The 25,530-nt window shown below is 36.6% G+C and overlaps 2 protein-coding genes across 2 annotated transcripts; one reads left to right on the top strand and one right to left on the bottom strand.

Annotated features, from left to right (window-relative positions):
* Positions 1-196: 196 nt before the first annotated feature.
* LOC131782215 (protein cereblon-like) lies at positions 197-8,202 on the bottom strand. Its single transcript, XM_059098924.2, has 6 exons — positions 8,047-8,202; positions 5,455-5,601; positions 5,297-5,352; positions 4,222-4,301; positions 3,018-3,169; positions 197-1,734 (listed from the first exon to the last, which is right to left on the bottom strand). The coding sequence occupies exons 1-6, from the start codon at positions 8,147-8,149 to the stop codon at positions 1,691-1,693; spliced, it is 582 nt and encodes a 193-aa protein (XP_058954907.2). The 5' UTR covers positions 8,150-8,202; the 3' UTR covers positions 197-1,690.
* Positions 8,203-9,127: 925 nt separating this feature from the next.
* LOC131782182 (pumilio homolog 2-like) lies at positions 9,128-24,875 on the top strand. The gene is given in 11 exon segments (XM_059098897.2): positions 9,128-9,152; positions 9,155-9,204; positions 9,417-9,716; positions 12,521-12,610; positions 13,774-14,106; positions 14,619-14,821; positions 17,444-19,355; positions 20,240-20,377; positions 21,005-21,252; positions 21,490-21,573; positions 22,441-24,875. Coding segments are annotated over 11 exon segments (3,615 nt in total). The 3' UTR covers positions 22,673-24,875.
* Positions 24,876-25,530: the final 655 nt, after the last annotated feature.

Here is a 25,530-nt window from a genome sequence, read left to right on the forward strand (position 1 = left end):
ACAGCCTAAGAACCTAACATTTCTCGCCCTGTACCAAGTAGTGGAGCTTCTATAGATTGTCGTAGTGTTTCTAATGCATGACTTGATTACTTGGAGTCAGAAATTCAACATACATCTTTAGAAACAGAATTTAAAGGAAGTGCACACTCGTTGAGGTCATAAAGAGAATATCTTTTAAAAATATATATTCTCTTATTGATGTAAAAACCATAGCCTTCATTGGACACAAAAATAGGTACATATATTTGTCTATGGAGATGATCTGTTCCGAGATGCAGACAGGCTTTCACAAAGAGGGACTAATCTCTGATACAAATCAAGACTCCGTTATCAACCTCCTTCCTTTTCATCCCCCTCTCAAAGGACAGTCTTGTAGAGCATTTGATTTCTTTAAGGTAGTGAATATTTATAATAAAATTTATTGCATATTTAAGTTTCTTTACCATTTTGGTGGTCTCTCCGCACTCTCTCTGGTGGAGGAGAGAGCTTGTTGCATGACAAACCAAACAACAGCTGCAAAGGAGGCCACCAGTAACAGTTTGAGGACACTGGTTTGCATATTTATGCACCTGATAAACAATTTTTTGAGTCTTTTCTCAAGTTGAAGAAGATTATCACACCATATGGTTTTTCTTTGAAAATGTTTTTTCCCATTTTATTTTTAAAGTACTCTACTTACTTAACCTTTTACTTTAAGAGTGACTTGCATCTAATTTCTCCTTACAATATCAACCCTGAATCAAACATCAAGGTCACAAGAATAAAGGAAATGATCACCTACTAAACAACCTCTTGATTGTTAATCAAATCCTCTTTGTCAAGACCTTAGAAGTAAAGAGAACAGTATGGAGAATATAAATACTGATTTTAAGGTGTCAAGGGTTAAAGAACATTTGCACAGGAAGCCTGACTTTAGGAAGTTTACTTTTGTTAGCTTTTGTTTTGTCCTTTACCATTTTTAATAGTAACTTATGTTGCAGTTTTTTTTTGGCACTGTACAACACTAGACAGTATATTTTCTATCATTTCATATATAACGACTTCATTACCTTTTCACTTTTACCAAAGCTGCAATTGCTAATTTCTTGTGTCATTCATATTAAGTTTCCAACTCTCTGTGTTTGATTTTCTTGACCCTTGACATTTATAATACACCACTTGAAGGTCACATTTATCCAATATCTTCCTCGCTATATCATCCTATATCTGAAATATTGTAACCCTGTATGAAAGAATCTTAACTAAGGTCATCACGCCAAACACAACATCAGACAAGATGCACCTGCTGGGACCTTTCTATAGTCATCCAAAGGGTTAGGATGAGAAGTCATCACATTTTTAGTCTTTTGATCAAAGATGGCTTTAAAACCCTTTGCAGAATGGATACAAGCTCCAGGTTTAGAAGTCATTAAGTGCTTGGCAAATACATAAAAGGCCTGCCACACAAAGTAATATTACTACTTAGTTGTGAAAAACTAAGAAACCAAGAGTGTCAAGAACTTTCAGGCACTATTCCATTAACTTATGTGGTCATTAAGTCATTAAGTGCTTGGCAAATGCATTAAGGGCCTGTTAGTCAGAGTAATATTATTACTTAATTGTAAAAAAACTATGAAACCAAGTGTGTAAGGGACTTTCAGGCACTATTCCATTGACTTCTGTTGTTAAAGCTGCTCAAAAGTGTTGTCATCTAACTTCTGTATGCTTTTGGTGTCACTATCAATGAGTCTGCATCTATAAAACAACAAAAAGGACACAAAACATAAACTTCAATCAGAGTGATATTTTTACTGTGTGATTTTAATGAAAATGTCTTGCCAAGATAAAAAAGTTCCTCTCATAAAATTACCCAATGAATAGTTTTGTAGGTCAGCCTGCAGTCATCAGTTTATGAGAGCAGGAAAGATGGGCAAGTGCTTCAAATCTCAACAGACCCAGCTGACATGTAAACCAATTCTTACACAATATCTTCAACAAGGCATTTTTAAAATGTTTCAAAGATACAAGTTCCCTAGTTACTACACTTCAGTGCAACAGTATGCACAATGGAAATATGAAGCACTCCCATACAATTTACAATTTATATAACTCTGTTTCCTGGTGGGAACATTTTTTGTTCTCCATATAGTGTGTTGGTAGGGTGCCAAGCATTTAGGGAAATAGGTCAAGGTGGCTCTGAGTCATGGAATCTTGAGTCACCATCTCAGGGCATGCTGCAACAGCAGACACCACACGATGACCTGAAGTTTGTTCATCATGATCCTTAGGTGTATGGTCTCAAGAATATTTCAAGCTAGTAACAAGTTAAATCTGAAACAGCCTGAAACATTTGATGATAGGTCTAATTTATGAAGTACACTTCAACCTCTACCAATGACCACCTCCCTTCAACAGCTGGACTTAATATGTCTTAAAGGATGGTATAGGATGAAAGATAAGAAGTAAAAGTAGGTGGTGTTCAAGAAGGATGATCACTTTTACCGGACTCAAGAGTCTGATGACATTGGCTACAAGGGACACCTCCATCCAGGGAACACGAACTTTGGTCCAGGAAATATATTAATTTCATCTTCATACTTGTTTTCAGTATTGAAGGGGAAAGGAACACTTATCCTGGGTCCTAAAGCCATGTTTTAACCTCCATTCAGGGGACACCTTAGCCACTCCAGAGATTCTCACCAAAGTGGTAGTACAGTGTATGACATAAGAAGTTGTTTCAGTTTGGAAAGTGCACCTAATGAACTCTATCTTTTAACTGCTTATGGCTCTTGAGTAAATTTACTGCACTTGTGGATATTTAATACATAATTATCTAGCTGTGTGAAATAGAGACTCCAGCAGATTCCAAGCCAGAATAATAAAAATATCAAAGTTATTATTTTTTTTTTGTGGTGAATCATTAACAAACCCCAATCCAATCTCTCTCTAAGAAACACTTTCCTGGTTCTGAGGGTTTCCCCTGAATGAAGGTTCCACTGAAAATGATATCAGTACATTCTCTGTGACTGTAAACTTACAGTGTTCCTCAATAAGGTTTGGGTATATGAGGCCCACAAAAGAGTGAATTATTCTGGAATTGCCTTTATTCTGTTCCTTATGGGAGGAGAGATCATCCCAAAATTTAGAAGTTTTCTCCACATAATCTTTAGGATGACGATGTTCAAATGACCTGGAAAAATTTGGTAACAGTCAATTAGTTGTATAATTAACAAATAGATTCCAAGTTGCCATGCATCTGTCCAGTAATAGATCACAGATGACATCAAAATGTGGTAAGAACAAAAAGGTGGCACACGAAGGTGCAGCCGAGTGTGTCACTGATATTCTTACCACATTTTGACGTCCTCTGTGATCTATTACTGAACAGATGCACGGCAACTTGCAATCTATTTGTTTTATATAATAAAGAATTAAAAAAGTTTTAATTATAATGTCATCTATACGTCTGTCCTCCAATAGATCATAAGTGAGAACCAATCAGAATGCGTGCATAACTGAGCTTATTATATAAAATAATATAACGATCAGTGATAGCCTCAGTACGACTAAAGAATATGAGCAACATTAACTTGTCTGCGCTGAATTTGAAGCTTTTGTAATTTCCTTAACCCTTTAGACCCTAACATCAGTATAAATATTCCCCATACTGTTCTCTATACATTTCTGAAGGTACTGACAAGAAGAATTTGTCTATCAATCAAGAGGTTCTGTCTTTGGTGATCATTGCCTTATTCTCATGCCTTTAATGTTTGATTCAGGGGTGATACTGTTAGGAGAAATTAGATGCTGGTCAATCTTAGGGTTAAAAGCTTAAAATTTACCACATGGAACGTGTCTGCACCAGATTTAGGAACTGCAATATATTGCTTTGATATTGTCTTTTCTTATGTTTCTGCAATATTTGAGAAATAATGCACTTTGTAATTGCAAACATCATCATTGCACAAAACTACTGCAACCTAGTTTTTCAAGGAATTACCTCGATTGAGCTTTCAGGGCATGATCAAAAGAGGAAACAAGAAATATTCTTAGGAAACCTTAATTTTTTGATAGACATAATAGGCCTTAAGTTATCAACTTCTATTGGAGAAATGCATGAGTCTATAAAGGGAGCTATTAAAATGCGTAGTGAAGACAGGCAACAGAAAGTGTTCAAAACAAAATCTACAGACTTCAAGTGTCAAAATGATGTCAGTTGTGATAGACAATAAGCAGTCTTACCATCCCATATGGACACCACACTGAGGGCAAACAGCTACCCTCCATGCATAGCCTGGAAACCAGGAATGCTCCTCAAAGGCCTAAAAGTTGAAAGCTCTACTCAGCTGCATGTGTAATTATTACTATCATTATTTTCAAAATTATTTGACTGATTCTTCTTGTATACATTTCCTTGTTATTATTGTTAGTTCAACTAGGCTTGTGTTTGTTATTTTAATTACATCTCATTTGTCATGCTTTTGTTTTTAATCAGTCCCAAGGATTTAAAAATGCTGGGTCTTAAATCACAGATCACACTGATTACTAATCATTTTAAAAACCTTATTTTTCAAATGAAAGTGCTTCTAGTGTGTTGATAAATCATGTCAATTGCTCACAATGCGATACATGTGATGATACACAAGCACAAGCGCAAGCACAAGCGCAAGCACAAGCGCAAGCACAAGCGCAAGCACAAGCGCAAGCACAAGCGCAAGCACAAGCGCAAGCACAAGCGCAAACCCAAGCATAGCAGCTCTTATTGGACTGTGGACACAGCCTTGACACAAATATAAATATGAGCACATGCACAAAGATCAGACTTTTTCCTTTTTTCCCCCCTGATTTTGCTTGTACTTGCATCAAGGCTGTTTTCAAAGTGAAATAAGAGCTCTTGTGGTTGTGGTTGTGGTTGCATTTGTGCTTGTACCTGCACTTGTGTCTGCATTGTTGTACTCAACAACTAGGGTGAAAAAATTAATAATGAATAAAGGGGGAAAGTTTCTAATTTCAAGAAATTGTGGTGCTGCATCAGTTGAAGGTATAACAAGATCATTTGGTTTAATCAAATGAGTTGATAGTGTAAATTGGCAATGGTAAAGAGTTTCTAAAGCTGGATTTCAAGTGCTAGCCTTTTGCCACTCACTCTGATGAAGGGTTAACACTCCAAATACCAGTGATATAAACTCTTTACTGTGGCCATTTACAACATCAATGAGGTTTACACCTAAACATTTGAGTTGTTGATTCTGTCAATTTGACATTGCATATATTTCTTTTCATAGACTCAACAGTGAATTTAACAATTTACACCTACCTCACCAAGACTTTTGATATTAGCTGATGTTACTGTTATTAGCTCAAAATGTTGACCTGAAAAATATATGGTCAAGCAGAAAATATGAAATTTATAACAAACCATGATGATTCTCTGTATAAAAAAGTTTGGTCATATAGGGTATCAACAACTCATACCATGAGGGTTTCTGAAGAGCTGGATAAGACACTGTTTCACCCCTAGAATAGTGTCATTCCTCTGTCGCAGAGCCAGTTTACTACCTAAATTGTTGAGGTATGCAGCCACAGAGATGTCCTGCCCACACCGTCGACAAAGCAAGGTATCTGCAAATATACAAACTGTTCTTTATCAAGAGGGCTATGTCATGATGTAAAGTGAATTAGTTTCTCAAACATTATGAACTATTTAAAAGCATTCTGTATGACAGTTATAGCAGATCATTTTTGTTGTCTTTTTTATCAGTCTTCTTCAAAGCAAGAGGTGCTTACATAAAATTGAACACATAAACCAAACCAGGGGGAGGGCATTTGAACATTTGAAGACTGGTTCATTCAAATTCCTGCTGTTCACCCCAAAATTGCACTGCAAAGCCCCAGTCAAGCACAATTTTTTTCTAAAAATTATTTGTATGATCAATGAATGTTGCTGAATTTAGCAAAGCCATGTATTAGTTTTTGGTGTCACTATTTGGTTTTTCCCCTGTAGGCATCATACTGCGATGTGAAAATTTTCTTCTAAGCCATTTGCTCATGAAAACAGACTCTTTACCTTTAAACTACTCCTTATTTTGATTAAAAACATGTGCATTTTGCTGGTTCAAATTCCCCATCCCACTCTGGCAAGGTTCCAATTCCTCACCCCTGTAACATAGTCAAATGTCTGTGGGTTGCTCAGGGAGGGGGGTGGAGGTGTTGAAGCTTTAAATTGATTGGGGCACTATGTGTAGATAGCCGTGTGTTTTGACTTTGAGGGAGGTAGAAGGAAGTTAAGTTTGAAAATGTGTATTTGCGTGCTCTGTATTGTTTAAATTTATTTTGAGACTTTCTGTTAGATGAAATATGTACGATAAATGTTGCTTTCCTTAGATCATAGAATGGAACTTTTGAATCTGTACAATAAAATATGGGGATGTAAGTAAATTTTAAGGACACCCACTGTTCCCTGGCTCTTAAAAAAGGTATTGCTTATCTCTACTTAGTTACCATCATTATCACTTTTTTGTATGTAATTAATATAAGCAGCCTTGTTTATGGTTAACAACTGACATTGACATACACAAAAGTGCACCCAAAGTCACATAAAAGAGTAAGTCTTCATAATGTTTCCTTTTCTTTTTTTTTTAAGTTGAATGAGAACTTTAGGTTTTTGACCACAAAATTCATCATCACCCATGGTTGTCCTACCTCTGAATGTACTGAATAAACCCCCCCATTAACAAGTTGATCACCGTTGGAAAGTTGCTCATCAGATTTGAGGGTTGATGTGTTTAACAAAGAAAAAAAGAAACTTGTCAGTAACTGGTAACATTCATCAGAGCCTATCAAGTTCAAAACTAGTCAGTTAATTGAGAAATCTCAAAATGAATAATGATTGACAGAAATTTATTGTTATTTTCTCAATAATAATTTATGGATTCTTTTCTTTTCAATTACAACTGTGATAAATGATCATTATCAATTTCCATGTTGTGGAGTGAAAATGGAATGGAAAATTTACTGTCACATCAAGGGTAATGATCTTTATAAATTAGTTTCTTCAAAATACAACACATGCAGGTGGGACACATACAAAATTAGTGAACTGTTAACACAAAAAAGAAGGGACCAATGAAAAACTATCAACACTGATTTAGAATTCAAACTGTAAACTTGCCTAATTACTAATTAACTGAAGAACACTCAAATTGATCAGTAATCAACATTATCTTATAAACAACAATTTGAATTTGCTATTACACTATGGCATATTCTTCATCCTTAGTGATGAATCTCTGGTTTGATTGAAGGAAAATTGTGTGTCCACAATTGAAATGGTGTTTATCACTCTTCCTGTGGCTGTGAACAGGCCAGGACCTGAGCCAAGGGTATGTTACTTGAGATATAAACTTAATACAATGAGACTTAGAAACTTGAACCCCTTTTACATTGGGTTTCTAGAAAAACAAACGGTATAATATACTGGGAAAATTTTCCTAAACCTGGATTTTAATTATGTGATTCCAGTATAATCATTTGCACTTTAGTTTATTATCATATGAACATGACAGTAAATCTGAGGAAGGAAAATAGAACGAAGGGGCCGCAAACTTGGAGTTATTGATTGGACAAGATTTCAGGGTGTCTTTCAAGTTGGTGAGGCCTAGCACTGCTATACAATCACAAGATACTTTCATCAGGGTAGTTGTGAAAATCGTGTATCTGTTATCTGAACCCTTCCGTTGCAATGCAAAAGTACACGATTTTGATTTTAAAGCCCACAAATATCACTAAGATCAAAGTCAACTAATGATAAATAGTTCGAGAAGGAAAACAGGAAAGTGAGGACTTAGTGGATTTTACAGATGGGTTTTCATTTGTAGACATGTGAAGGAAGGCAGATTTAAGATAAATTCCAACAAAAGGAGGTAATGTGCTTTGACGCTTACGGTTTGTTCAAGTTCCATATCAAGAGCAACCACGCGCGCAAAAACACTAAAAGAACAACAGAGACCAAGTACGCACTCTTGCGTGACAGCTAAAATTTGCATGAAAACAAAGTGAAATATATACCTTGATGTTGCTGTATTTCCACAATCGTTGAAAACGCTACATCAACGCTTAAACATACTATAGCAACAAGAGCTAGGAAACGGTTCCAATGGTGAGATTTCATAGCAATGACCGGCCACCGGGAAGAGCTACGTGCACATTGCGTTGTAGACAGCTTCCGTGGTGAAAATTCTTTATGGTCAGCGGTTATAAAGACGCTGTTCGTATATTTCGAAAACTGACGATCATCGACGATCACTCGTGAAAGTGAGGCAATCGATTCGAACTATTTCACACACAACAGAATTTGCTGAGAGAGCTCATTCCACACCTTGAAACTGAAAAGAAAAAAAAAATGAAATGACCAGCAAAGTTCAGAGAAAGCCACAATTTCCACCACAAACAAACAATTGGTGTTGGAGGACGAGATCGTGTGGCGGGATTAACAGCGACCATGTAAGTTAGTTCTTTGGTCTCGTGATGAACTCGTGAATTTTGTACAGAGAGGTATAGCAGCAGATGGAAAGAAAACATTTCACGGTATTTTCCTCTTTAAGATTTCGAGATCATAAAATGTCTTGGAAGTTAATTATCTGTTAACTTTAAGTCAGTGAGAATTTTTCAGGAGAAATTCTTGCACTGCCTTTGTACGGCCTCTTGCAGTCCATTAATTATGGAAGTAGTTTTCTAATGAAAGCGCCATTCCAGTGACTGTTTATTTTGCATATTTTCAATGAGGGTCAGGCCGATAGTAAAATCACTTAAGAATCAACATGAATAGGACGATTTCCTTAGTGAAACGCGTAGAGCTGCTCATTCGAAATATTCGCTCATGGCGTATAAAAATTTAAAGAACATTGCATTTTAAATATTAATTTCACATGTTCACAAACTGGAGAAGAAAAAACACAAAACAATGCTCTTAAGTTGATTTACCCATTTATTAAAAAGCTTAAGTTTTTAATAATTCTTGGTTAAAAAATTATTGTTTTGAATTGAACATGGTCGAAGGCTGAAAATTTTTTTTTCGGTGTCCTCTTTGCACGTGTGCAAAATCAACCAAAAACAAACCACGTGTTTACAATTGAGGTCCTAGGGACTCATGGGAATGTTCTTATCTGACAAGCCAGCGACGGCCATGCCAAGAATGGCCTTTCTTTCGTAGGCCTTTCGCATCCGGTTAGTTGATCGAGCATCTTTTGTCCTAGATCTGTGATGGAGAAGAATTTATGACGGCAAATGATTTTTGTTCACGTATTATCGGTTATTTCAGTTGCTGGATGTTTTGTATCCTGGTAGTTTTTGCAAACGCAGCAAGTCACACCCCCGTACTTTGTGTTTAGAACCAGTTTGCGTTCATTATTGACTTAAGAAATTTCTGTTCTATTTAGATCCGTCCAATGAGTTTTCCATGTGTTCTTGGCATGAACGAAGTTGGATGGGAAGATGGAGCGTACCACAGCAATGGTATGACTCCAAAACTTGTAGGACGCACCAGTAATGGTGGATCGAAGACGAACAACAGTGGCTTCGAAATCGATGTAGGTGGCAAATCGAACGGTGAAGTGGCAAGTTACCTTTTCCAGCGTCAAGGAGTCGCAACAAGCTTTTCTAAAACAGTTTCAGAAAACGACAAAGGCAATTTTTCTGGCCAGCGATGGTCATCTGTTGGTGAAGGAATGTCAGAGCAGGTAAAAACCTATGTCAACAGTGTTATTTTAGCTTGTGTATATGACCGAGTAGAATTACGGTGACTTGGTTCGTGCTAGGAACGACTAAGCATTCTTAAATGCAACAGCTACTTTTGTAGAGAAGTGATAAATGTTTAAATGCTTAGCTTTTGGTTGGTTTACCAAACGTATGGTTCCAGAGTAGGCAGTGCAGTTTAAGTGGATTGCAAAATTTCATTTCTGTGTTCTCTTGAGACATTGATTGTCGGCTTAAAGCGTTGTTGTAATAACGCTTAAAGCGTCTTCCCGAAATGTCGAGTAAATCTTTTCATATTTAACTTCTTATAGCACGATATTGTGGAGTGGAAATTTAAAATGCGCATCGCGAATGTTGTGAAGCACGAATTTTCCTGTCAGCTAAAGGCAAGAGCGATGAATAAATTTCACTATCTACTACAATTCTCTGCGTGAACTGCAATGTTGCGATGTAAGCTTGCTGCTTAATTCCATCGCCAGGGTTTTACGCTACTGTAGAATGGAATATGCTCTCTTATTTTGTTTTGAAATATACGATCGACTCGTCTCATTTTGATATAGAGTAAATTAGTTTAAATGCAATATCAGAAAGCTCTGATACGTGATCGAAAAGAAAGCATCGGTGATTCAGTCAAGTCTTGCATGTCGGGAAGCAGAGCTACCGTTTTTAAAATGAGTCAAAGATGGAAGTGAACACACTGAAGCGTTGTGAAATTCCATCTTAAACTTCTTTTCTAACTTGTTTACTTGCCTCCATGGGCCTGCATTCCACTATTCATTGTTCAATTATTAGTGTAACAAATCAAAGCTATGGCCCTCAGCAAAACCTGTTTTATTTTTAACAACTGGACTGCTACATGCTTTTTTCCTTTTGTATATATTTCTTTCCTTATTGCTGAATGTCAGTGATCTTGTAAGTCCTGTAGTTTTGTGTTTTCAAGGATAATGAATTTTTGGGGGTTTTGATAGATATCTTGCTTTGCACTCATTAACAAAGACATTTTTGGGAAATGCCTTCAGAGATTCTTTATTATCATCCTTGTAATTATTGTTTTCATCTAGAGACTTAGTTTTTATGACTGCTTAAAAATGCACAAAATAAATGTTATGGTTTTTTCCTTCTGTTTCACTTTCCTACTTTTGCCTCTATGGGCAGCAAAGTGCATGCAGCATTCGTGGTTTTTCAATTTCATTCTCTATTTGGAGGCAACATTAATGCCTTCTTTTAAACCTAAAGTACCAAGTAATAAGCTTCAACTGATGATTCAACCTTTTGATATCTATTTAGGCACTATCTATCTATTACTATCTAAAATCAAAGTCAGTCTTACTTGCCTGTCTGTTATTATTAGTAGACAGAATGATGCAATGGCTCTCATTAATGTAGGGTGCTTGTTTAAATACCAGGCCTTAGTTGTTTGAAGGCTGGATATGGCTATCCACTGGATATATCTCTGTCCACTAGATAGCAAATTATCTGTTGGATAGCTTTATCCATCCTTCATAAAATTGCACTTTGGCTTTTGTGGTCAATTCTTCACGAGATTGAGCAGTATTCACTGAGGCATCTGTAATGCAGGCACCTGACCCAAAAAAACATAGGAGAGATTGTTGAAGCCTGCTATTTTGAAGCTCTTGGGGTTTATGAAGAGCAAAGATAATTTAAATATTGTGTTAAAAAATGAATCATTCTTGATGATTGTAGTACACTGGATGATGCTGACAACTCAACAATGATTTTACAGATGGGTTTAAAATATTGAAATTTTCTGTTGATTTATGCTTTTTTATGTTTTTGTTGAACATCGAAGAAAGCTGACTTCTTTGCTGTTGAGGTTTGGCTCTCTGGGCAAACAAACTTGAGCAAGATGGAGTCTCTATATTTTCTTGTGGGATACTCTTTGTGAGAGCCATCCTCTACGCCATTGTGCTGATTCATCAGAATGTGAAATGTTTAGAGATGAATCATCAAGCAGTAGTATGGAATGAAACTGAAAAAATGCAGCATTAATGTAAACATCACAAGTTGTTGTAAGAAGTTACTGATCCAAGAAGTAATTTGGCTCACAGGGCATAACTCTTTGACCCCATAGTGATTAGCATCCAATTTCTCCCTATGACATTACACCTGGATTGCTCAGTAAGGTCACAAGAATAAAGAAAATTAATGTCCATGAAATAAGGCCTTGATCGTCAAACAAACTAACCCTGTCAGCACCCCAGGATATGTACACAGAACAGTATAGAGAATATGCATGCTGGTGTTAGGGTGTAAAGGATTAGCACTATCATTAGCACAAGCATGTGGCTAATCAACATTTGCAACTGTAGTAACAATAAGACAACCAAATTTAAGTGGAGGTCTGCCAGTGTAAGGACTTTGAATTGATGATGCTCTGAAAAGGGTGGCTTCACTTCAAACCAATATTTTATAAATATGTGGTGTGTCAAGAATTTGAATCATGGCATGTATTGGGTCATGTTAAGAACAAGAGATGTGGTCAGCTGAATGATTTCTGCAAATGAAAGGGTAGAGAGAGATTATATTGACATTGTTGTATTTTGATGTTAAATTAAATATCTGATCTAAGCTCATGGTAGTTTTCTTATGCACATAGTATACCAACTCTAAAAGGTGAAGAAGGATGGTTCTAAAATGATTTGAATGATGCCATTTTAATAAATATGATTTCAGTGGAATGAATATTTTCTTCATAATTTAAACCTTTCTATTTTGAAAATTCCCATTTGCAATTTTTGGCTGACTGCTCCAATTGTTCCTTATTTAGTCAAATTCCAAGGATGGGGAACTGGATGACAAGTTCCAGAGTTTGTCTTTGAACAACAATGAAAAGAAAGCTGACACACCAATAGAGGAGGTAATCACTATTTTTTCACTGAGCTTTGTTTGTATGTAGTATGGAATATTGTCTTGGTTTATTTCTCAACCAAAAGGAACACTTTTTTGTGATGTTTCACAAGTTTACAAATATTACTTCTTCGTTGATAGTTATTAATTTCTGTCCCCTTAAGTCACCTTTTTTCATATGAGCTGCATGTAAGGATTGAATGCTTTTTAGCGTCCAATTATGAAAATGAGTTGTTAGAAAAGTTGTTTCTTCAATCAAAACATGCTCCTCTTCCTGAAAAATGACCAAGAGACTGTATTTAAGTACAGCAAAAAAGATTGATAAATTACAGATGTTCAAAATAATTATCTTTGGTATCTGACTTGAGCAGATCTTCAAATTATTTGGAAACCCACATTGTATCTAAACTTTGAATGAATTTCTTAGCTTCTGTCTTCGTGTCCTTCCTGAAACACACTCTTAAAGATTTCAAGAGTGTCAATCAGAGTAGAACAGAGAATTTGGAAAGCAGATGTTTTTATAACATTCCCACAGTATGGCTGTCAGGGGGAACAGCTAACATTACCCTGGCTGCCATGCGATGATAACAATGTATATATTGCTTATGTGCTTAAGGCCAATCAAGCAATCTTGCCTTCAGTTTATTCCATGAAACTGTATATGAGAATTTTCCGATTTAAGACAAAATCAATTTGTTTAATCCTGGTTTATCTCTTGTGAGATGCTGAGTGAGTTGTAATTTCAGGTATTGTTCCCATTATTTTGTATTATAAGTTATATCTTAGCCTTAACTGTAGATTTCAGAAAAATTTTTGAAGGGCTTAATACAATTGGCAAGGATGAATCTGCTAACAGAGTCTCTACCATGTGACATATATCCCAATCGTGGGTTAAGTTTGCTCAGTTAATCTGCTGGAAGCCTTGTTATGTTTATTTCTCAACCCTTCAACCCTCAAGATCTGATTGTTAATTCTCCCCTCTAGCTGCTTAACATTTTGTTTTAAATTAGTTGTGAGAATGTTAAATCAAGATAGCAACTTCTACCTGATAAGTTTGAATATCCTCATTACCTGTCTGCTGATTAATGTATGGATATTTTAGGGAGAAGTTTTATGTGAATCACTTCTGGGAGTTCAAGGGTTAAATAAATTTAATCCAATCATGTTTTGCAGATTGCCTCTACTGCAAAAAAACTTTGGGATGTTCAAGACTCTGGTGAGGAGAATCAAGGGGGGATGACATCTGGCATTTTTTTCGGTGAACAGTGGAGGGAGACAGCCTGGGGGCCATCAGTACCTCATATGGCACAATCAGAGCATGCTGTGTCTCAGCCAATTATGGTGCAACGTCCAGCCAAAGGAGGAAATTTCAACAACCCTTCAGAATCACAGAGTGTTTTGTCACCCAGATCAGCTGATGGAGTTGGGCTTAGCATGGTTGAATATGTTCTGGCATCATCACCTGGTGGTCAAGAGTTAGATGCTCAAATAATTAAAGCTGGATTTGTATGTAATATTTCTATATCATGTTAAAGTGACATTTAATAAGGGTATAGGTCATCAGTTAAATGAAATAGACCTTAAAAAAGTGTTAGCTCCCCAATTTTGAACTTGTGATATCCATTTTCAATTCATTTAAGTGCTGTTTGATCTTGCAGTATAATGACTATGAAAAGGTTGTTGATATACCTTGCATCAAGTATGCATAAAGATTGTTTTGGTGCAAATATTAAACTGATATGCAGATTGCTTGATTTTCAATCTTGATGGTGCAATCAAGGGAGGATTAAGGTAAATCTCAGCAGCATAAAACTCTAAATTTTAATCTATCAGGAGTCAAGGAGTCAGGCAATCAGGCAATGATATCCTAAAGGCAAAGAAATGGCTTACTTAGCCAGGAATATGTTGGCTAGTTACAAGAAGGTTTTCCTTAAATTCTTCATAGGAGTATACAACACTAGCTCAGGTTGTTTTGCCTTACAAGGGAACAAACCATCTTATGTCAAGTTATTTTACAGGGAACATCTCCATCGTCTGATGTTTTGTCTGATAAAGGAACTAAATCAAATGGAGAGAGCAAAGGAAGCAAGGGCGGATCTCCCTTTGAGGAAGGTGCTGGAGATGAAGTTAAGCATGCCCTTCAGGAGGAGCAAGGTCATGATTCCCCAACACCTACCGCAAAGCAGAGCACAGAGGATGACAAGACATCTGCCTCCTTTAGGTATGTGATTTTTTTCTTCAAGGGCCATGCACATTTGATTTAATGTTACTTGGGTAACATTTTTGTAGCTTACTGCTTAAAGAGTCATAAGCTACTATGCTGTCCTTCTGAGTGAGTGAGTGTGACAATAGAATCTGAGCCCACAATGAACTCTGCTGATTTTGATCCAATATTCCCCGATCTTAACTCCTTTTTGTATCTATGGACTTCTGTGAAGTGGTAGATACTATGCTATCCAGAGTGTAAGTCCTTCGGTATGTCCATAACCTGTGGATAATGCTCGGAATTCAGTTCGGTCTTCTCTAATATTGTTTGATTTTCGTATCTTGCGTTGGCGATTTGTGATTGCTCTGTCTGTTCAACTGCTTGTCTCTTTGGGTGTCAACATGTATGGCTCTGTATCCGTTGATACATATTAAGTATCTGATGGTATTTAGTATCTCCTGGCCATGTTCATATGACATTAGATGACCACAGCTACTATGCTGTGCTTCCTAGGTGCTGACAGTGCTATTGTCATTCAGCCCTCAGTTACATTACCAAATTCAAACTTGAAAGGAAAATTAATTGAATGTGGCAGCTTTAGAGGGAAAAAACTTTTAAACCTGATTAAAGCTCTTTTGTGCCACCTATAAAAGTAAGTCAGTAGTCTCAACTCAAAATTCACCTCTGGAAACTCTCAAGAATCAAGTAACAGAAATCCTGTTTTGAGTTTTAAGGCTTAAAGAACTTTTTGGTGTGATACCTTAATTTTATGCAGACAAACTAGTTAGTTTTCAATGATTCTGCAATGATATATTTCTTGTTGAAGGTGGTCAAGATTGTCTTGGATAAGTGACTGTAGTGTAAGCTGAAACAGGAAAGGTGTAAATAAAGGAAAGTTTCAGTATGGCAGAGAACTTAGCTATGTAGGAAGTATCTTTCTGAGCTTGTTGCTTAAACTGTTGAAGTAATTAGAGAGCTTACTTTTAGATCAGCAGTAAACTGGTTCAAGCCTAGTTGTAATGGAAAAAAGACACTCAATATAGAAACTCTAATCTTTGTATTGGGCAGGATCCATGCTGTTAGGATTTTTACCCATTAGTTAGGCATAAGGTAAAAAGCTTTAAGTGAACAATTAGTTGCATGAAAATTCCTTTCTTTTCTTGTCTGAAAAGCCTGGAAACTCCATTTGAAAGTCTTGCAACTTGACTTGAGCCTCAATCCTTGAAATTATCAAGTTATTCTCCAGAATACCTTGACCTTGGCATTGCAGAACTTTAGTAATTAATGCAGCTCCAGCAGCTCATTGTTGAATCAAGTTTATGATTTATTCATAAATTTTGTCTGAATTTCATTTTCTGTAAGACTTTGAGTTGAGGTTGCTAGAAACTGGTTTTTTCAATATCTTTGAAAATTTTTAGAAGTCCTGGTAGATGGACAAATGTAGGTTTGAAATTTTCTAAAACACAAGCATGGCTTTCAACTTGTGATGTTTGCAAGTCAATTTGCATGTGTAGCACTATAAGGTATGCCTTCTGGTCACCTGTTTCCTGTTTCATCAGAAATATAGTTTTAGTAGATGGTTTGTTTGTAATAACATCATTTGCGGAGGAATCTTGTTAGGGGAACATCATTAAAAATCTTTTGAACTTTTGAGTTCCAAGAATATCTGCTCTCTCAAGGGCAGCTGTTTCAGTTAGGATCATGCTTCTTAACCTGATTGTCTCTGCAATACTTATTTTTTTTTGTTAGCATAAGTCTAGAGGGGTGTTCAAATGCTTTTTACATCATGCATTCTAACAGTGCACTTGTACAGATTGGAAAAAAAAAAAGAATAAAAAAGTTGGAGTGAGTTTAGTATTGATCATTGACAAAGATTGGTGAACAAGATATATCTGTTGTCCTAAAGATAACTTGAGTGAAATATTGCACATTATAATATTCTCAAAGGTATAGAAAATTTTTATGCATTTTAGTATTTTAAATTGTTCACACTTCATATTATTTCCAACCTTCTCCCCACCTCCAAAAGAAAAATGAAGAAAGAAAATTCATAGATTTTTGTTTGGAGGTTACGTGGGATCGGCAGTTTGCAATTGTGCAAAGTTTTAAAGGCAGACAGTTTCTTTGGAGAAATTCTAGAAACATGACATGGAGAAAATGTATGCAAAACTTCTGGCATATGCAGGGTACTATTATGCTTGTGATTGTTTTTGGGATGAGTAATCTTTAGTTCTTGGCAATTAAATTTTAGTGACAATAACTTAGTTTTCTGTGAGAATTGAAACAAACCACCACCAATAAAAATAAACCCTAACCCTAAATTAATAGTTATGGTTTTTATTACTTTACCTCAGTGTCAAGCAAACATCTGGTACCTCTTTTGTGTTGGGAATAAGACATCTGCAAACTGACTTTCACATGAAGAGAGCTTGCATGAAGAAAGCTAATTGTGTCTGAAGCCCTGGTGATTTTCCAGAATTTTTCAAATTGTGTCAAAAATTGTCTTTGATTTGCTCCTATTAGTTTCCTAACTGTCGTTTCCCAGGTTTGAATCCTGAAATTGATGGTTCTTTCTGGTCAGAAATGCATGAGGAGATAAGCAATTCCACATAACATTTCACTTGTTTCTTTTTTTAGCCGAACACCTGGCAGTAGACAACCATCTCCTACTTCAGGCCCTCAACATCAAGATGCTCAGCAGACCACCCAAACACAGCTGCCCACACAGCAACCAGTGGGTCAGAACAAAGCCAAACCCTTCAAACAGTCTGATGTTATGGAAGATATTGTCACGCCTGTGGCATTAATAGATCCTCTGGAAAGTGTACCACTGGAGCAACTTTCATTTGCACCCCAGAGAGAGCCTGTGGTGGGTACTCCTACAAGTCCATCAGATTTTGTTATGGTCTCTGGAGCATCTTTACAAAGCCATAATGCTCCCTCTCAGCATGGTCAGTCACTTCACTTGACACAACATCAGTTGGCATTAGCAATGGCTGCTCAACAACAGCAACAACAGCAACAGCAACAACAACAGCAACAACTTGGATTGCAGTCTGGCTTGCAATCCACTGGTATTGGCCATCCAAACCCATACTTCATCACAGCACCACCATCCCAAGATCCATATGGTAATCCTTCACTTGCTGCAGTCAGTGGCGGTGCCCATCAGGTGGTCCATCCTCAATATGCAGCTTATAGTGTTCAACCATGGGGTGTGTATTCTGCAGCTGGAGCATCAGGTACAGGAGGATACCTTCAACAGCAACAACAGCAACAACAACAACAGCATGCTCAGCTGCTCCGCTCTAACTCGGGTGGGATGACTGGACGGCCTATGCAGGGACAGGTGGAGATTATTGGGACTCCGCCATCACACCAGCAACAGGCAATGGCTGCTGCATCTTCTGGAACTAACTACCAGCTAGTAGCTCCAGCTGGGGCAGCCCCTTTGGGACTAGGAACTACTGCTTACTATGATCAGTCAGGGAACTTGGTGCTAGGGAATACACAAAATGTTAACAATATGGCAACAGCACAAATGGCAGCTAGTCAGATGGGAGCCCTCAGAATGGTATCACCAGTAGTGGTAAATGCCCAGAATGCAGGTGCCAATTCTGTCACTGGAGGACGACTGGGAAATGCCAGCTCAATGGGTGGTGCATCAACATTAGGGCTGTTTGGACAACAGCAGCAACAGCCACAATTGAATAGCAGTGCTCTGGGTATGCTGGGAGGTGTTGTGGGAGGTTCGTCTGGAGTTGGGGCTGTTGGTACCATTCCAGGTGGAGGAACTAGAAGAGATTCTATGAATGCTACTGAATATGGCAAACGAGCAGGAATCACCCAGTACTATACAACCCCGGGTGCTGTAAGCAGCCTTGCAAGTTTGTCAATCTCAGCACAACCATCTTACAATACTCCCCAGGAGCTGCCAACACCTCCTCTTCTTTCACAGGGACAGTCAGGGTTTGGTGGTCAGTCAGCATATGGCGGACAGTCAGGCTTCACTGTAGGAAGCCCCTTATCCAATGGACTCTCTCGTTACATGCAACTTGCAGCTGCTCCCAGAGATACTCCTACAAAATATCAGGGATCACTTGGTGGACTAGGTGGAATGCAATATGGCAGCTCAGCTTTAGGTGTTGGTAGCTTTAGAGGATCAAGAGGTAAAGAAACAGGGAGAAGTAGGCTTTTAGAAGACTTCCGTAATAATCGCTATCCCAACATCCAGCTGCGTGACTTGGCAAATCACATTGTGGAATTCTCACAGGACCAACATGGTTCAAGATTTATCCAGCAAAAATTAGAACGTGCTTCTCCTACTGAAAAGCAGATGGTTTTTCATGAAATCCTCCCAGCTGCTTACAGCTTGATGACTGATGTGTTTGGAAACTATGTTATACAGAAGTTCTTTGAGTTTGGGAGTCCTGAACAGAAGCATCACCTTGCCAACTGCATTCGGGGACATGTGCTGCCTCTTGCCTTACAAATGTATGGATGTCGCGTCATACAGAAAGCATTGGAGTGTATTTCTCCAGATGTTCAGGTATGTTAACCCTCAGTGAACACGTACTGTATTTCTACTAGAAATATACATCTAAGGATCAGGAAATTCACTCAGCCACAAATGGTGCAATATTAGTCTTAAATTGAAGTACTGAAATATAAAAATATCTTGTACAGTTTTGTGAAGTAAATTTTAGCTGTGCTGAATCAAAGCAATTGTGAAGGTATGATTTGTCCTTGAATTGATGTCCTAATAGATGGTGAGACACAAAGGCACTTATTTAACTCTTTAACTCTTTAACTATCATGAGTGACCAAGACAGAATTTCTCCCTACAATATTAATAAAATATCTAGCAGAAATGAGGTGAGAACAGAGAAAAATATCAATAAGGGGATTATAAGGTGCTCCAATACCAAATTCCCAAACTAACATTATAAGAATTTTATGGTAGACAGTAAGGGGAATTACTCATGTGATCTTGCAAGTGAAAGGGTTGAGAACTCTTATCCCTTTCCCTCCCCAGATCTCTTTCTTAATTCTCCTGACTGTTTGCTAAACAGTTCTTGTGATGCAAGTTTGGAGAATTTGGTGCTTGATCAGCTAATGATCCCCTCATTGATAGATATATATATATATATATATATATATATATATATATAGATATATATAGATATATATATATATATATATATATATATATATATATAGATATATATAGATATATATATGTATATATATATTTTAATTCTCATACCTTGTCTACTTGATATTAGTCCAGTCCTTGTTACAGATGTACAGGTTTGTCCTTCCTCTTCTGTGTCACACAATAAAATATGTGTGAATATGTCTACCAGATGGGGTCAACAACACATTGTCTGTTTTAAATAGCTATGTTAACTTATGGTATGTTATGTGTTGTAGAATGATCTGGTCAGAGAACTGGATGGACATGTGCTGAAGTGTGTCAAGGATCAAAATGGGAACCATGTAGTACAGAAGTGTATTGAGTGTGTTGACCCATCTTCTCTTCAGTTCATTATTGGAGCTTTCCAGGCACAGGTATTTAGTAGATACATTTTAAAAACAGTTGTCGCTTCAATTGTAGGTATGTTAATGTCTGTGATGATAAAACATGCAGAAAAATTGTTGTACAAAAAAAACTTCAAGTTAACAGGATCTGTTAACCTTTGGCAGCTTTCATTGCGCAAAGGTTAGTGGAGTGGAGTGGAGTGGAGAAAATTAATGAAGCATCCCAAGGTTTAACCCTTAAACCCCTAAGAGTGACTCACATCTAATTTCTCCTTACAATATCATCCCTGAATCACACATTAAGGTCATGAGAATAAAGTTTTGATTCCAAAGTTCCTACTTTGTATTTGTTTTTTTATTGATGGTGATGTTTATGAATAAATCTCTAAGTTAAGATTGTTAATTGTTAATGCCAAGTATTGGGAAAAGCAAACAATAGGGGGACTCTAAGGGAGCCTTTTCCAGGATTCTATTTTTCTGGAAAAAAGAACAAGAATAAAAGCTTAGTTTCTTTTTGTAAGTTTGCCATTTGCGACTTCACCAAACAAATTTTTTTCTTGGTTCTAAATATTCAAAGTCAATTCTCCATGATACCATGAAAATGACTATCAGTGATGTTACTTAACTTGTGGATAACTCATTGTTCCATAATTGCAGGTGTATGCCTTGTCAACTCATCCTTATGGATGTCGTGTGATCCAACGTATCCTTGAGCACTGCATGCCAGAGCAGACATCACCAATACTGAATGAGTTACATCAGCATACAGAGAGACTGGTTCAAGATCAATATGGTAACTATGTGATCCAGCATGTCTTGGAACATGGCACACCTGAGGACAAGAGCAAGATTGTGCATGAACTCAGAGGCAACATACTGAATTTTAGCCAGCACAAATTTGCCAGGTAATTTTGCTTTTAAGAATTATCTCAAAGCTGAAACAAAGGGGGTATCCATAGTAATTTCTTCAAGTAACAAGCACTAAAGTTATTTCAAGTTTGAAAATACTGAAAAAAGAAAAAATCAAAAAATGAACCATATGTTTTATTTATTACCAACAGTGCTCAATTTTTTTCAAATCTAACATATTTCACAAGTTTAGAAGATTGACTGTCTCTTTTTCCTTTTCTTTTTTTTTTTAGCAATGTGGTTGAGAAGTGTGTTACTCATGCTTCACGTACAGAAAGAGCTATGCTCATTGACGAAGTTTGCAGCAGCAGTGATAAGTAAGATGCAGTGTTTTATTTCAATTTTCCTTAGGATGTCAATAAATATGTGCCCCTAAAATGCTGTTACTTTGATCTTTTTTTTAAAATTTTTTTGAGCAAATTCTGATGTAATCTTTACTTTGACACTTGATCAGTGTTTGCAAGGCTGCAACTTCTTTAAAACACAGATATTCATGCCTGTATGTTTTGGTGGAGATTAACAAATTTGTACTTGATGTGCATTTTGTTTGGTTTAGAAAAGAGAACTTTTTATACTTAATAACTTTGGAAATGTCATAAAGGTTGTTCCCAAACATATTTTGTTACTTCTAGTGAAAAATTTTTATTTCAGTATTTGCAGAAGGCGAAATGAATATTTGTGAATAATTGTCAAAGTAATTATCAACAACATTCATTGAGCCTGAGGCAAATAATTGTTTTAGTATAATTGCTCAGGTGCTGCTATAGATATGTTTTGATGTTGAACCATTCTTTTGCAATATCTTTGATTACTTTTATTGAGATAAGCAGCCAATTTCCATTTGAATTTAACAGGTTTATTTAATTCAGCAGGCAAAAGCTCAACATATATTTTGAAAAGTGGTATGTCAAACTCAGCAGCATCTTTTGCACTCCTTGGAATTGAATTTCTATAGCAATTTTAACTTCCTCTGTAACACTGACGAAATGTAAGGCAACCATTTTGAAATTTAGTGCTCTCACTATAATCATCATGTGCTAGATGATTATAGAAAGATGATGCAATCCCTGAGCAATCGAACTGAGTGCATCTCTAATCACTAGAGCAATAATAACTTTCTGTAGACTTGCTACTTTGGGAAAATACATTGATTTTTAATTCTTGACATGACTTTTTATGTTTAGTGCCTTGTACACTATGATGAAGGATCAGTTTGCAAACTATGTTATTCAGAAGATGATTGATGTGGCAGAACCACCTCAACGCAAGCTGCTGATGCACAGGATTCGGCCCCATGTGGCAACATTGCGCAAGTACACTTATGGAAAACACATTTTAGCCAAGTTAGAGAAGTACTACATGACAATGAAACCAACACCAGATTTCCTCCCTTTGACAAATGGTCCTTTGCTTTAGAAACATACTTGGTTGAAGGCACCCATTTTCTGTTTGTTTGTTTGTTTGTTTTTTTTTTGCTTAAATTTTTTGGAGATGTTTTTAGATTTGACATCATGAATATAGATCTATTGATACTGATCAAAACCTTGATTTGGTGAAATATTTTCATTCTTATGAAGCTGTAAATTTCCTTGTAAAACTGTAAAGAAAATCCTTTCTTATAGGTGTTGATCTTATATTTTACTCAATTTAAAATCTTTTGTCTCCAAATCAGTTCTCATTATTGACGTTCTCGGTTCAATTATTGAATTTTATGCATTGAAAAGCTTCATCTGTGTGTCAACTGTATCAATGAATGCAGTTAATTTTTTTACCTGTAACTGTATAGGTAAAACGTAGTTGTTGCGTCTTTTTGATCAAGGGCAGATTGATGGTTGAATTTTATCATTTCAATGAACTTTTAGTTTTCTTAAATGGAATAGCTATCATTGATGACAGTTACATGTTAAATGTATACATTTGCTTAAGTAATAGTTAATAAAAATGCTAGGTCCGATAATTGTAGTATTTCCTTCCGCGTGGGAGGTAGATTCTTTTTGGTAGATAGATAGCACATGCATGTTATGTTAATAAACAAAGCTTATTAATTAGGAAAAATTACAGGCAGTCAAAGCCAGAGTCAGCAATCCTGTTATTTTAAGTGGGTTTCTAAGAGCTGTGAGTGTCCATCCCTGCAGTATAGACGTGTTACTATGAATCAAAGCCTGCAAAGATTATTTTAAATTTTGTTAGGTAAATGTACAATTTACCATTTTTGGCATCTGTTTTGACATTTAGAAACGGTTAATCTTTTACAAGATAAATTGTTTCCCATACTAGTTAGCAAAGGAAGTACATGCCTGTCAATGATTTTTCTGTAGTTTTCAGGTTGTTTGCAAAAGATAAGAGTGAAAATTATGTAAAGTATTTATTTGACGGGAAACCCAAGCCCATGTATGTAATGTTAACAGGAAATTGCTTGTACTTTAGGTTAATGACTGTTTGTTGGTAGAGGTTTCAATACCTTCACTGAAATTTCATGAGGCGTATTCGTTTATTGTTTCTTAAGTTGGAATTCCAATAGTTTCAACTAGAAGGTTGTTCCTTCATACTTAAGAACTTTTTGACAGTTGTACATGTTTCACTTACTGAAGCAAAAATGCTGTGACCATATTTGGGAAAGGGAAGGTGTAGCCGTCTTAGAGCGTTTTCATTCGCGTGGTGAGCAGCCTTGTAAATTAATTGGAAGAGAAGAAAGTGTTTACATAAAAAGAGAGTTCAGATCATACAAGACTGACTTAGTGTACCAATAACAGCCACGTGGGGTCGGCCGGAAGCGATCTATAGGTCAGGGCTATGCTCTTCCCTTGCTTTTAGAAAATAATTTTTTCGAATTCTCCCCACAATTGTATTGTCTAAGGTGAATAGGCGAGGTAATTAGCCACGTGTTGTAACATTCAAGTTTCTATGTTTTGTAAGTATGTATGTGGATTTAATTCAGGTGGCAAACTTCTATATATTTGATTCAAAGAATTGTAACAAAATGTAAACTGTAACATTGCAATGTTTTTAAGGCCCTTGTAAGGAAATTCCTGTACATTCTGTACATTTGTAAATGGCCACTGGCGAGAGCTGCATTGAATTGTAACCAGCACACTGTATAGATAACGTAAACATACTTGTAGCGGCTATCGCAAGTGCAAGTGTTCAAGTGTTTTCATAAACGTTTCGGGGTCCATGGTTTGGATGTTCAAAGGTTGATTATCAGAAACTTGTACTTGGGATGTATGTCGCTGGACAGAGCAGTTTTGCTTCGGTAAATATTTCGTACCACTGTTTATATGTATTCAGAGATATTAAACACTATCAAAACAACAAAGACAAATATATTGTAAGGATAATTTATCATTTTGATCAAGAGCGCTTAAAACTTTTTGCCGTTTTAGGTTTTAGGGTAATTTTAATCAGACTCGGTTTTCCTTTTTTTTTTTGGAGTCTCGCGGTGTAATGAAGCAGAAAGGGTTAGTGTTTTTGTATGTTTCTGTGTAAAACTGAACAAGTCCCGCCTTGTACAATGTGTGCGGTTGTGTAGAAGTATGTAAATGATGTAAAGAAAGTAGCCTTTTCAATTCCTGTATTAAAATTTAAAGGTGGTTGCACAAATAAATGATATTGTTTATCAGTTTTGTTTTGACTTCTTTGTAGAAAAGAAATCTCTGTTAGGTCATTTTTAAAAAAGTCGCCTCCTTCACAATCAATCTATCAGATGTCTCCTTATGTAATTTACTTCCTAAATACCCACGTTCTTTGAGTTCTACGTCCTTTTTCTCGCATCTTTGGCGGGAACCGATTTAACTTTTTGATATTGCAGAATGCCTATAGGCTGATAAAAAACTGAAATTCGTTTACGTTTTTCTTCAAAGGCGTGGCTCAAACGAAAATTATAACCGCCACCTTTGGTACAGAAGAGGGCTTCTTGTATGAATATAGTAAATCCAAAAATGGATAACTACAACATAGTAAGCGGTCATATTACAAGCGATGCTCTGTGGGAGTAAGGCGAGGTATTGTTACTAAGAATTTGACTGTATTTTTTAATTCCTAGAAGCGATCGTTAATACTCCCATACAAACTCATATAATTTCGCCATGACTCACATTTCGCAGGACGGTCATTTCACAGCTGGAGCTTGGGCTGCCTGTGGTCTTAATTTTCAACCTCAGTTAAAAGAGCAACCACGAGGCAAAATTAAGATTATTGACTTACTATGCTTTATGCACATGCTTTGCGCAAACCAGATTCAGCAAAACAAGCGTTTACGAAACAAACGCCCTAGT

Source organism: Pocillopora verrucosa, chromosome 5, assembly GCF_036669915.1.
Source record: "Pocillopora verrucosa isolate sample1 chromosome 5, ASM3666991v2, whole genome shotgun sequence".
In the NCBI taxonomy this organism is placed as follows: domain Eukaryota; kingdom Metazoa; phylum Cnidaria; class Anthozoa; order Scleractinia; family Pocilloporidae; genus Pocillopora; species Pocillopora verrucosa.

Excerpts from the sequence above, each read along its gene's own strand:
- LOC131782215 (XM_059098924.2), bottom strand. The coding sequence starts at position 8,149 with ATGAAATCTCACCATTGGAACCGTTTCCTAGCTCTTGTTGCTATAGTA. Across the intron at positions 3,170-4,221 it reads TGTGGTGTCCATATGGGATG|GTCATTTGAACATCGTCATC; the intron begins GTAAGACTGCTT and ends AAATTTTTCCAG. Across the intron at positions 1,735-3,017 it reads AAACCTTATTGAGGAACACT|ATGCAGACTCATTGATAGTG; the intron begins GTAAGTTTACAG and ends GTTGTTTTATAG.